The sequence below is a fragment of the Capricornis sumatraensis genome, chromosome 9 (assembly GCF_032405125.1).
Source record: "Capricornis sumatraensis isolate serow.1 chromosome 9, serow.2, whole genome shotgun sequence".
NCBI lineage: Eukaryota > Metazoa > Chordata > Mammalia > Artiodactyla > Bovidae > Capricornis > Capricornis sumatraensis.
Window position 1 is genome coordinate 100,436,235 of NC_091077.1, and position 13,659 is coordinate 100,449,893.

A 13,659-nucleotide genomic window follows, 5' to 3' on the forward strand; every position below is an offset into this window, starting at 1 on the left:
TTTTTCAAACGAGAAAAGTTGAGCTACTGAGTATATAAACACTGATCATAGTTCATGAAGAAAGCTTTTTAAAGAAAATCAATAAAATGGACATAAGCCATTTTTTTTAAAAAAAGAAATCTTTTCCTATCTAATTGGCACTTTACTGAACCTGGCACCATCCTCTGGAAGACATGGAACTGAATAATACTATCACAGAATAATAAAAATGTTAAAAATCAGCAATATCAACAAATCACTTCCTGGAATTCTTGAGTTAAAGTGAAGCTATGTGTGCAGAATGCCAGGGTCTCTGAATGCACTACGTCCTGGGGCACAAAACAGATAGTTTACCGACATTCTAGCAGTTCACTAACTGTCGATGATAAGTCAAGGACAGACTAGTACATGCAAATTTAAAAACAAATAATATTATTTAGATGGTTTTAAATTCATGTTCTTTCAATAATAGTTCTTGAAACTTAGAACTTAGACTAGATATATTTAAATTTTTACACCATGAATTTTCTTAAAAAGGCCAAACTTCTGACAATGATAATTAAAATAAAACAAGTTGTAAGAAGGATAGAAACATCACTTTGGTTTTAAAATATAAACTGATAACTAAACATTGGCTTTTTCTTTCTAGTATTGTTTATTAGCTGAGGATTTCATCTGTATGTGTGTGTGTGTGTTTTGAGGCTTTTGATGCGCTTTGAAGGCACAGGTCTGTTTCTTATATTAAAACAAAAACAAATTCAGAGTTCACACATACACAGGAAACACATTTAATTATAAAAAACCAATTTCTAAACTATGATTGTCCATATTGGATAGTTAATGCTGCAATGATAGCATGCATTCTTACAAATGCAGGCCGATTTTCAATCTTCTCTTTTGCTGTCTCATCCGTCATTCCCTGCTTTGCTGAGATCACATTCTAATGAAACCGTAGTCAAAACTGAATTCTGAGTTTGAAATGCCACATCTTTGACTGATGGTGGTGGTTTATACAAAAAGATTGCAAGTCCATTGAAGAAAACAGTGATAACTTTACAAATAACACCTACATAGAAAAACAATGATTAATCATGGATTTTAGGCTTTAATTATTACAAAAATTGATCCTCATTGAAAATTCTTCATGAATAGAAATCTCACTACATAAAGAAACTTTCACTTTCATGTAAAAAAAAGGAGTATACAGGCAATTAGTTTTTTTTTTAACTTTTAAAACTTTAGTAAGAAAGGTGATAGTTTTCAATAGAACATTGTCTACAAATCAATGAATGAGTCTTATTTTTCTAAACAATAAAAATATATAATAACTATTCTATTTTTGGCTATGATTGTACATTCTTCTGGAGAAGGGCATGGCAACCCACTCCACTATTCTTGCCTGGAGAATCCCATGGACAGAGGAACCTGGTGGGCTACAGTTCATGGGGTTGCAGAGAGTCAGACACGACTGAAGCGACTCAGCATAGCATAGCATACAGAGCATGTGCATTCTTAACCAAGGAAAGATACTGATAGCTTACATCATCATTGCACCTGAATAAACAGTTGCAACATTTTTGTGTCCATGATGAAAAGTAATTCTAAAAGTAAAAAAAGCTTCAGAGTTCTTAGGAGAAAGTGTCTTTGGGAATATATAATATTCAATACTTAATATTTACCTTTAAGCATCAACTAAAAATATTAAACATTTAGATTCACGTCACAGGCTTCAATTTATTTTCAAAGAACTCTGAGGGTTCTTTGAAAGAATATCACCTTTCTTACCAAAGGTTTAAAAATTTTAAAAGAGGCTCTTTCTCTTTAAAGAAACTAGTTCTGGTCATAGTACAAGCATCTAAGTGCCAACTAAATATATTAAATGACCTCACATTGTAGTTTTTGCAGTAGCTAATTTGTATTAATCATTAATATTTTACTCAAACTGGGTATTTGAGAAACAGAAATACTCTTTGAGCTAAGCATTTCTATATTTAGAGTAATTATAGGTACTATTATTATAATATTTTTGGAATATTTAAAGGTACATATGTTTCTGGTGGAGCAATTCTCATATTTATCACTGAGTAGGTAAAAGAAAAATTAATTATCTACATTTTTGGTCAAAAAGTATAAACATAACCACTTAAATAATTTTTTAACATAAAAATACACTGAATAAAAAATGTTTCTTAACAGGTAAAAGTGATGGGAAGATTAATTTTGCCCATTTTAGTCAATATTTATCATCTCATTGTTTTCCTAGATTTATGTATTTATTTCTTCAGTGGATAATTTATTATTCTGTCATTATAAATTCAGAGAGCATACTCTGAATTTAAACACATGTAGGAGAAATAAGGGGCTTCCCTGGTAGCTTAGTTGGTAAAGAATGCACCTGCAATGCAGGAGACCCTGGTTTAATTCCTGGGCCAGGAAGCTCCCCTGGAGAATGGACAGGCTACCCATTCCAGTATTCATGGGCTTCCCTGGTGGCTCAGACAGTAAAGAATCTGCAGTGCAGGAGACCTGGGTTCAATCCCCGGGTTGGGAAATCCCCTTGAGGAGGGCATGGCAACCCCCTCCAGTATTCTTGCCCTGAGAATCCCCCTGGACAGAAGAGCCTGGTGGGATACAGTCCACGGGGCCGCAAGGAGTCGGACATGACCGAGCAACTAAGCACAATTTCTTAGGTTGTTTTTAAAATTTTCTAATTTTATCTACTGAAGGCAAAACGGGTTAAACATCATGGCCAAACTGTTATATCATAAAAAGGTGTTTTAGGAAGTACCTTAGAGCCAAGAATACATCCTGACCTAGGCTGTATGTGCTCTCCAAAGCCCAGGTGCTTAGATGACAGTCATTCCACTTTCTCAGAATTCTCTTTTAGCTTTTTGTTATACGTTCCAAAAAAATTTGAGAAAAATTGTTAAAAGAAAATTATATAATATGTGATGCAAGGACAGCTAAAATGTTACTCCCTCCTATCTTGGGCTGTGCCTCACAGACTCTAGGTATGGCCTTTTAAAACATGCTTTGATAACTAATCTCTGCTTTAGGACTAAAGCACAGTCCAACTGCCTGGACCAAAACATGTCAAAACCTAAGTAAGTAACAATAAGATATCTTTCTCTAGTCATACTCCATTTACTGTAAAGTTATCAAGAAGTCACCACGTACTTATGGCCACTAGCATATAGGCCATCCTGACGTTATTATAAATCCAGCAAGCTCCTTTACTTCCACATTCATTAATATCCCAGAGAATACATGTGCTGTCTATTGTGCTGCCAAATATAATAGGTCCAGGTATGGTGCCTAAAAGAAATCACATGTAAAATACATGAGTGAAAATTATAGTTTACAGTAACAGGGTTTTCTACATATATTTTCTACATAAATGGGAAACAGATATTAATCTGTCTATCCTACAAATCAATCAGTTCATGTGCAAGTAATAGGAATATAAAGAAACACAGATAAAACATTCTAAAATAATTACACATAATTATTAAATATTTCAATTAGAAATTTTATTTTAATAAACATCTTATTAATCTATATCAATACATTAATAAATATTAATATATTGGATTAATGTTTAGTTAAGAAATATTTTTGTTCACTGCTTTTCTAATAAATGTCTTTGAAATACCTATTATATTTTTAAAAAATCAAAATAAATATCTGATGCATGGAATAAGTCTCCTAAACTTCAGCATATGTATTATGTGTACATAAATTGCCAACATCTGCTGGATCATGGAAAAAGCAAGAGTTCCAGAAAAACATCTATTTCTGCTTTATTGATTATGCCAAAGCCTTTGACTGTGTGGATCACAAGAAACTGTGGAAAATTCTGAAAGAGATGGGAATACCAGACCACCTGACCTGCCTCTTGAGAAATCTGTATGCAGGTCAGGAAGCAACAGTGAGAACTGGACATGGAACAACAGACTGGTTCCAAATAGGAAAAGGAGTACGTCAAGGCTGTATATTGTCACCCTGCTTATTTAACTTCTATGCAGAGTACATCATGAGGAATGCTGGCTGGAAGAAGCACAAGCTGGAATCAAGATTGTCGGGAGAAATATCAATAACCTCAGATATGCAGATGACACCACCCTTATGGCAGAAAGTGAAGAGGAACTCAAAAGCCTCTTGATGAAAGTGAAAGTGGAGAGTGAAAAAGTTGGCTTAAAGCTCAACATTCAGAAATGAAGATCATGGCATCTGGTCCCATCACTTCATGGGAAATAGATGGGGAAACAGTGGAAACAGTGTCAGACTTTATTTTTTGGGGCTCCAAAATCACTGCAGATGGTGATTACAGCCATGAAATTAAAAGACGCTTACTCCTTGGAAGAAAAGTTATGACCAATCTAGATAGCATATTCAAGAGCAGAGACATTACTTTGATGACTAATGTCTGTCTAGTCAAGGCTATGGTTTTTCCAGTGGTCATGTATGGATGTGAGAGTTGGACTGTGAAGAAGGCTGAGTGCCGAAGAATTGATGCTTTTGAACTGTGGTGTTGGAGAAGACTCTTGAGAGTCCCTTGGACTGTAAGGAGATCCAATCAGTCCATTCTGAAGGAGATCAATCCTGGGATTTCTTTGGAAGGAATGATGCTAAAGCTGAAGCTCCAGTACTTTGGCCACCTCATGCGAAGAGTTGACTCATTGGAAAAGACTCTGATGCTGGGAGGGATTGGGGGCAGGAGGAGAAGAGGATGACCGAGGATGAGATGGCTGGATGGCATCACTGACTCAATGGACATGAGTCTGAGTGAACTCTGGGAGTTGGTGATGGACAGGGAGGCCTGGTGTGCTGCGATTCATGGGGTCACAAAGAGTCGGACACGACTGAGTGACTGAACTGATATGTGTGCGTGTGCATGTAAACTAATATGGATGTGTGAGTATACGTATATATATATATATATATATATATATACACTCTATATACATACATACACTGACATGTATGTGCATGGGAGTGTACATGCACAAACACATTCACACTAACATGTTGAGTTCACCATTAATTGTGCAACTACAGGCAAATCCCTGAATCTCTCAGGTCCTTAATTTATTCCTCTAAAAAAGGGGAAAATCAGTCTAGGGGATCTCTAATGTTCCATGCTTTTGGTTTTCGTTTTTATAAACAATTGTAATATTATGTGTATAATATTATATGTAAAATTATACACACAAATAATTATGTGTAAGACATGTTTTTGTCTTATTATTCTTCCTATATCTGGAATCTTAAATTTTGGGGGATTGTTATTTCTTTCATCAATTTTTAACTAGACACAATATTTACAGTGCAGTTTTTATTGAAACATACAAACTCATTATTTTTCACTGCTAATGCAAGATTATGTCCCAAATGAAGTTAAATACAGGGAGAAAAAGGAATTACAATGACTATAAATAGTATTTTATCATAATTTATGTTGGTAGTAGGTTTTATGTCAATAAACAAAAAATTTGTCTTTTACTGTGCTCTATTAGAAATGTGCTGGTGATCATGTCATATTTTAAATAAATATAATATACCCTTTAGGGTTATATTTGCAACAGAATTGGAAACAATAGGGAATCAATCAGGTAAAAAGTAAAGTCTATATCTTTTTATGTGATATATAAATACTACATCTTGAATAGTGGAAGATAGTTTTCTTCAAAGACAATTATGTAGTTGTCCATTGCAAATAAACTAACTGTTTTATTGGCACATATTATAAGTAAATAAATTAATAACAGTAAGGAATAAAAATAGTCAGCAGTTACCAATGCCCTTAGAAAAATGACATACCTAATAATCGAAGCAATGTACACTGTATTCCCAATGCTAGAGATCGCTGCCTTTGATTAACACACCTGGAGATATTTAATGCATAGGAAACAAAAAATAGTTGTATAGTATATTTACTCTTTGAGAAAATTCATTTTTATATGAGCTTAGCATTTCCAGATTAAAGTAAACATTATACACAAGAAGTAAACAATTATTTATAACAGCTTATATACAGGTCAACCTTTCTGGAACTGTAAGAGAAGAAAAATTTTATCTAAACTAAAATAGTGCAAATAATACCAAAAAGAGTCAAACGAGTTTTAACAAATATACAGAATATGTAGGAATAACACCAAACATAAAGGAGAAAGGACATTCATTAACCAGACTACTTCTTCTTGACTATTTGATTATTCTGTATGTTACAAGTCACATGACTTAAGTTGCAAGCAAATAATTCTTACTCTCTTACTAACATTGAGACAGAAATTATACCTGTGAGTTACAGTTACAAATTAGAGTCAGTGTAAAACAGTTTTTGATACTCAATTTGATTCCACAATAAGTCTTTTCAGTAATAACTCTCAAAGATGGACGAGATGTGATGTTAGCACACAAGAGAGTTAGACAGGAGATAAAGGAGATCAAGCAGTCTTTAAAAAACAAATATGTAGGTAAATGGTGACGTAGATAAAATAGGTGTAATATTAACAGACAACTTAATGTTTTTAGACAAAATCTCTAAAGTTTCCATTTGTCAAAAACTATGTGGAAAGGTAGTGACTGAGTATCAAGACGCAAAGACTGAAGAGGGAAAAAAACTAGTTTGTTAGGAAATATAAAAGAAAGGCTGACAAGCTTATAAAAGGGCAAACAGGAACTATTTTATAGCTCAGATGATAAAGAATCCACATCGCAATGCAGGAGACTTGGGTTCAATCCCTGGGTTGGGAAGATCCCCTGGAGAAGGGAAAGGCAACACACTCCAGTACTTTTGCCTGGAAAATCCCATGAACAGAGGAGCCTGGGGGGCTATAGTCCATGGGGTCACAAAGAGGAGGTTCAAGACGGAGGGGATATATGTACACCTATGGCTGATTCGTGTTGATGTTCGACAGAAAACAACACAATTCTGTAAAGCAATTATCCTTCAATTAAAAAAGTAAATTAAGTAAAATAAAAGAGGCGGACACAACTGAATGACTAACTAACACGCACACAAAAAGAAGGCAGAGGCAATGAGACCGTGCAACACTGTGAAGAGCCCGGTCACAGGCAGCGTTTTTACTGTTTATGGGAAGGTTTACTATAACAGCACCTACTGTATAAGGCAGAATGCCCGTCATTCTGATTCTGACATGTGGAACGCACTGCCATTTCCATCATACTGAAATACAATTGATCATGACCCCAGCTTACAACTGAAGCCTCATTACAGGAGCAGAGAAAATAGCATTGAACAGATGTCAAGCAGGTAACGTTAAGACACTTTCACAACCATGATCTCATTAAAGCCTCAAACATCTCAGGTTCAATGAGGTAGCTCTTCCAATGCCATAGAACTAATGATCTAGTGAGGGCTGAATTAGTACTGGAACCAAAAGTCAATTTAAACCCCAATGCATCCCTGAGTCCATTTTCTTTTTCATTCAACATGTTGCCTTAGGGATAGCAAATTTCACAATGTAACACATACCTTAGGATGGACACAGTTATAGGAGTACCAGCCATGAAGGTAAAAACTATTGCAGCAAAGAAAATGCCAAGGAATGGTGGCAAGTTTTTACATTGACTTGAACACTTTCCAGCTTGAGCTTCAAGACTAACACTTGATGGAGTAGGTGTTATATCAATTTCCCCTTCAATACATGAACAGTTATAATATACCTAGAAATATTAGACATAAACATATGGAAAGTGCTTATCTTGAAAACATATTTTATCATTGCAAATTAAGTGATTTCTAGATATGGCAAACACTCTTATACAATCTTAATCCAAAAACAAACAGTGATGAGAAACAGTAATCGCCCTTAAGAAATTAAGCAAGTGAAAACAAGGGACCATACTTACAAAGTAGAATACTCTGCATTTGACTTTTGTGTCTATGATTTTAATTTGTAATCTGGTGTTGATTCATGTCTTATAAGACAAATTGACAAGAATATAACTATTAGATGATCTAGGGGGCTTCCCTGGTGACTCAGATGGTAAAGAATCTGCCTGCAATGCTGGAAACCCAGATTCAATCCCTGGGTCGGGAAGATCCTCTGGAGAGGGAATGGCAACCCACCCCAGTATCCTTCCCTGGAGAATCCCATGGACAGAGAAGCCTGGTGGGCTACAGTCCATGGGGTCACAAAGAGTCAGACACAATGGAGTGTTCACACACAGACACATTCTAGACTACTTTCAATAGAACTATTCAATTGCTCAAACAGTTTTCCTGCTAATTTTCTTCTTTTCCATTACTATGACACAAAGAAAAGCATGCATTGTGACAATCTCACTGTCTATGCTAGCTTGAAAGAATGAACACAATATAATTTTAACCACTGCCACAGTAAAATTAAATAATACATCACAAGAGTTTGGGAAAAAAAATACTGCTTTCAACTGAACTTTTTACTGTAATTTTCTGAAAAAAGCAAATTGTATCCCTCTTAAGGTGACATATTTACCATAAACAAAAAACGGAAGTTATTACATTATCCTAAAGGCTATTTTACATATAAAAAATTAACTATTTAATATATGTATACACATATACACGTATATATACATGTATACTATAATAGCATGATATGTTGGAAAGTAAAATGTTTTAAAAATCACAAGTATTGCTTTTGTAGGAAAATAATTCAGGTGTATGAAAAGTGAGGCACAATCATTTTGCAAAGGCTTTTTACATCTCAACTTTATCCTCACTATAAATCTTTTGCTATGTTTAAGGCCACAGTAAAGTCAGAGCAGAGCTAGAGAAGTCAAGGTGAATCCGCGCTTCTATTGCCCCGAAGGCCAGAAACCCCTGGGACTGATTCAGGAAACCCAGATGTGGAGGTGGCATTCCTAAAATGACTGTTATGGACTCAGCAACCAGATATACCAAATAATGAAATAATGGAGCCTTTAGAAATATTAAGAAGAAAAACTGAAAACAGTATTTTCTATCCTAATGAATTTTTACAACTCCCTTACATAAAAAAATATACAGTTGCCTATTACTAGCTAGCTGTTAGTTAACATCTGTTTCTGTCATTTAGACCACTGGTACGAAATATATTCTATTTCTGTGAACAAACGTGTACAGTTCTTTATTACATTATTATCAATGCATTTTTGCCTATCTAAAATATTTCATTTAAAAAATCCAGTGAAAAAAATGAGTTGTTACATGGATTATCTGGGCATAAAAAAACCAGGACGAACTGGATTTTTTGGAAAATAGAAAATTTGGAAGTCAAACTAACTTGTTTTTCTAAAACAATCCCTAGAAGACAATTTACTGTTTAAAACGGTAATGACAATATTTGCTGACAAATACAAATATTGAATTAACCATGTCAAAATGACCAATACCATTTCAGGTGCGCTCTGGGTATTATAATTTTTTATTTATTTACTTATTTATTTATTCATTTATTTTGGTTTCCTTGTGCAGGATGTTATTTGTGTCTATACATTTTGATATGTGGATAAAACCCTTCCAACAATTTAATTCTTTGTCATAATCTTCTAATTGAAGTTAATCAGTAGCACTTATGGAAATTTTTTGATTATTTTAATATACAGGAAAAAGCTACCTACTTATCTGCTTCTCAAAGGAACAGTTTACCTTCTAGATAGTTCTGAATCTATGATATGTACCATGCTCACTTGTGGAATTTGATTCTTTATAACTGACACAAATACCTAAATTTTTCAACCTGTTTTGAAACTAAAGCCTCCCCAGATGTCCACAGATTTGAAGGTATGATAACCCTCAGTTTTGGGACTTTAAAAATCTTCCTGATGTCCTTCCTAAGTTTTTATAGGAACTTTATGGTAGTGATCTAATTAATTAGTTTTATTCCAAGGATTAAAACTGCACATGTCAATGAAGTCTATGAAATCTGCTATGATTTATCACATTTTTCCTGCCATATTTTCAATATTCTTAGACAACTATTTTTAAATCTAGTAAGCAAAATTTAAACTATTTTTAAATCTAGTAAGCTCCAGGAGTTGGTGATGGACAGGAAAGCCTGGCGTGCTGCAGTTCATGGGGTTGCAGAGTCAGACACGACCGAGCGACTGAACTGAACTGAAGCTAGATAATATGAAAAAAAAATGTATATTCTTTCTCACATTCTAGTTTACTCCCAGCAGAAAAATGAAATCCTACATCTCTCCTGAGATAAATGCTCAACGTATTTATCACACACAAAATCATTAGATATGTACACATATGCACAGACATATTTATGTGTGTGTATATATGAACATATAAATATGTATAACCACACACACACAGATATCCATGTTAGTGCTAAAAGAAATATGAATCATTGTTTTGGGGTGAAATGTCCTATAGATATCAATTAGGTCTAACTGGTCTATTGTATCGTAACCTCCAATTAAAATAAATAAATTTATATTTAAAAGAAATATGAAGTAATTTTGTGATCTTAAACTTATCTTCATATAGGAAAAAAAAGAATGCCATATCACTAATCCATATTTCAAATAACCAAGACTGTGCTGTTTTGTCATATAATTCTTACGTATCTTATTCATTGTAGTCTTTTGTATTATATATTTCCCTCATATCTTTTCAAAGTTATCACATTATCTGTTAATATATAACATAACCTATTATGTAATACTAGTAATGTGAATATTATTTTTCCCAAGGCTTTTAAATTTAATGAAGATAAAATTTTTAGATTGTAGATGTAGAATAACAAAATTCTATGGAATTTTTTAAAACTATTTAATTGAATTTAAAATAAATCATATTCAGGTAAGTTAATATGCATTCTAATCCACTACTAAAAGTAACTTTGCACTTGAGAATGGGTTAGTCATTTGTATATTTTTTAATGTGTCCATCGTTTATCAATTAAAAACAAATATTTACTAAGTTTTTATTATATACAACGTACTTAGTAAGAATACGAGAAGTTTCCTGACTTCAAGGGACATACAGTATAGTTAAAAAAAAAAAACAATGTAAAAAGGTAAATAATATTTCGGAAGTGATGTTTAAAGATATATGTGAAGAACTGCCATGACGGTAATTGAATCTGAGGCATAAAACGTGGGAGTGGTTGGGGCCTTTTTTAAAAATCAAGGCAAGAACAGCAATGAATTCTAAGTGCATCATGCATCATTGTTGACTGTGGGTACAGTGCTGTGCCGCAGAGCTCTAGAGCTGACTCATTTCGCCCGACTGAAACTTCATGCCTGGCTTCTGAATGGAGGAGGTAGGCCAGGGAGAAGGGACTGGTCGTAGCATAGCTCCACTAGAGGAAGACAGGAGGGCATCCAGAAACACAAACATACTGCCGCACACGGGAGTAACGGAGCAAACACAAGTTACCTTCGGCTGTCTTTTGGAAACAGACTGTGCACAACCTGCATAGCAGGGAGAAAAATACTGGACTCCATTTCCTCCACAGACGGGATAATAATACGATCGCAGGCAGTTACAGTCAGCATTACAAGGCGCGGTCAAGTTCCCCAGTTCTCCTGTCCTGTCAGCATGAAATAAAAGATGGATAAATTATCTACGTTATAACTTTCAATGAACAGATCAGAAGCAAGCATTGCTGTATCCTGCCATTCAGTCATTTATTCATTCACTTAATGCTTATTTAATTAGCAAACAAATAAACAAAATGTCTGCCTTTTCACATAGAGCTTAACTTCTCGTGGAAGAGATGGGAAGTAGAAACAACAGCTATATAATAGAATGTCTGTCAATGTTTTAAAAAACATAGGCAGAGTAAGCAAAGCGGCTTCTCATTTGGTACCAGATAATACATTTTTTTTTTTTGGTGGGGATTGAGGAGGGCTGGTTCTGGGGATTGTAAGATGTTCAGCAGCACCCCTGACCTCTACCCAGTGGATGTCAGTAGCATCCCCGTAGCTATGACAACCAAAATGGCTCCAGACACTACTGTATTTCCCTAACATGAAAGACAATGAAGTTGCTCAGTCGTGTCTGACTCTGCGTGACCCCATTGACTGTAGCCTGTCACACTCCTCTGTCCATGGGATTTTCCAGGCAAGAATACGGGAGTGGGTTGCCATTTCCTTCTCCAGGGTATTTCTCTAGGGAACGGGTAAAATGTTAAACCTGGAAGGATGAATACAGTTATAATGTTGAGCATACTCACTTTATCAATGGGAAAACTGAGGCCTAGAGAAATTAATTGACTTAACTTTCTCTGCCATCTAATATTCCTGGTTCCCAGGTTCACTGTTATTCCATCCTGCCTCTTAATAGGAGGCAGCCTCTTTTAAGATATAAAGGGTTACCCTCGGCAAAGCTGGGCTTCCCATGCGGGGCAGTGGTAAAGAATCCATCTGCAGTGCAGGAGACATAAGAAACCGCAGGTTTGATCCCTGGGTTGGGAAGATCCCCTGGAGAAGGAAATGGCAACCCAATCTGGTATTTTTGCCTGGAAAATTCCACGGACAGAGGAGCCTGGTGGGCTACAATCTGTGGGGTTGCTAAGAGCTGGACATGACTGAGCACACATGCATAGACAAAGGTCTTTCTCCAATCCCTTATCTATTTATTCATTTAACGAACATATATTGAGCAAGTGCAAGCTGCTATCCTAGGAACTGGGACTACAGAGCTGATAAGGTGGTTGTCATCCTCAAAGATTTCACAGTTCAGGAGAAGAGATGGACCAAATGTATACAATAAGATGGTTATAGACTGTGGTTATAGATGTCAACAACATGCATTTTAGATACCTGCGCTGAGGAAGGATGCTTAAAACAAGCCACAGTTTAGGTAAGAGGGTTGAAGGGCTGCTACTCGAGTCTTAAACAGTGAGTCAGTTAGCTGGGTAAATGGGGAAGGCGAAAGGTACTTCAGAGAAGCTGATAAAAGGCATAAGGATGGGAAACAGCATTCTACATTCTATATGGAGAAATATGAATGATGTCTAAGGCAGAGAGTAACAGGAAATCTAGTCGGAATATAGTCATGGATCAGATTATTGAGTGCCTCATGAGCCTTGTTGAAAACAAAGGGCTTTAACTTACTTTGAAAAGGTAATCAAGTAGTTTAGACTGAAAAATGACACTGTTAAAAGTACATTTTAAAGAGATAACCCTAGGAGTTACACAAAGTTCCCAGTTACAATACCCCAGGCAATAAGTTATGACAATGTGTAGTAGAACTGAAATAGAATACTGAGGAAAGAAAACAGATTTGAGAAATATTTTGGATGTAGAATCAGTAATATTCGGTGTTTGGCTGACTGGAGATAGGAACCGAATGGAAGAGTTAAGAATGACTCCTAGTGTCTAACCTGGCATTTTGGCAGAAAAGAACTAGTTTTGGGGAAGAGATGATGGGTGTGGCTTTATAAATGCATATTGAGATTAAGAGTCCCAAATTCGGTGAAGAAATTTGGTCTGGAGCCAGGTATCTTAATATCCATTTGCATATGGATGTAGCTGAAACTACGAGAATGATAAGATCAACCATGTAAAGAGTGGGAAGAGTACAGAGAGGTCCTGGGGGTTCATGTATTTCATGAATACATAATGAGCTCCAATTATGTGCAGCCTTGAAGTAGTGGACACAGATCCAAAATAAATAAAGAGATAGAAATAAAGATAGAGAAAGAGAGAAAGGAAGGAAGGAAAAAGAAT

General features: G+C 35.3%; 1 protein-coding gene across 1 annotated transcript in view; it reads right to left on the minus strand.

Moving 5' to 3' along the window:
* Positions 1–884: 884 nt before the first annotated feature.
* The window catches only part of LOC138086407 (solute carrier organic anion transporter family member 4C1-like), a 78,830-nt gene continuing 66,055 nt past the window's right edge, over positions 885–13,659 (minus strand). Inside the window, exons 9-13 of the mRNA XM_068981195.1 lie at positions 11,363–11,516; positions 7,478–7,668; positions 5,800–5,864; positions 3,157–3,294; positions 885–1,045 (exon numbers count right to left, since the gene is read on the minus strand). Of these exons, the coding sequence (XP_068837296.1) occupies positions 885–1,045; positions 3,157–3,294; positions 5,800–5,864; positions 7,478–7,668; positions 11,363–11,516 (709 nt within the window). The remainder of the gene's footprint in view (positions 1,046–3,156; positions 3,295–5,799; positions 5,865–7,477; positions 7,669–11,362; positions 11,517–13,659) is intronic.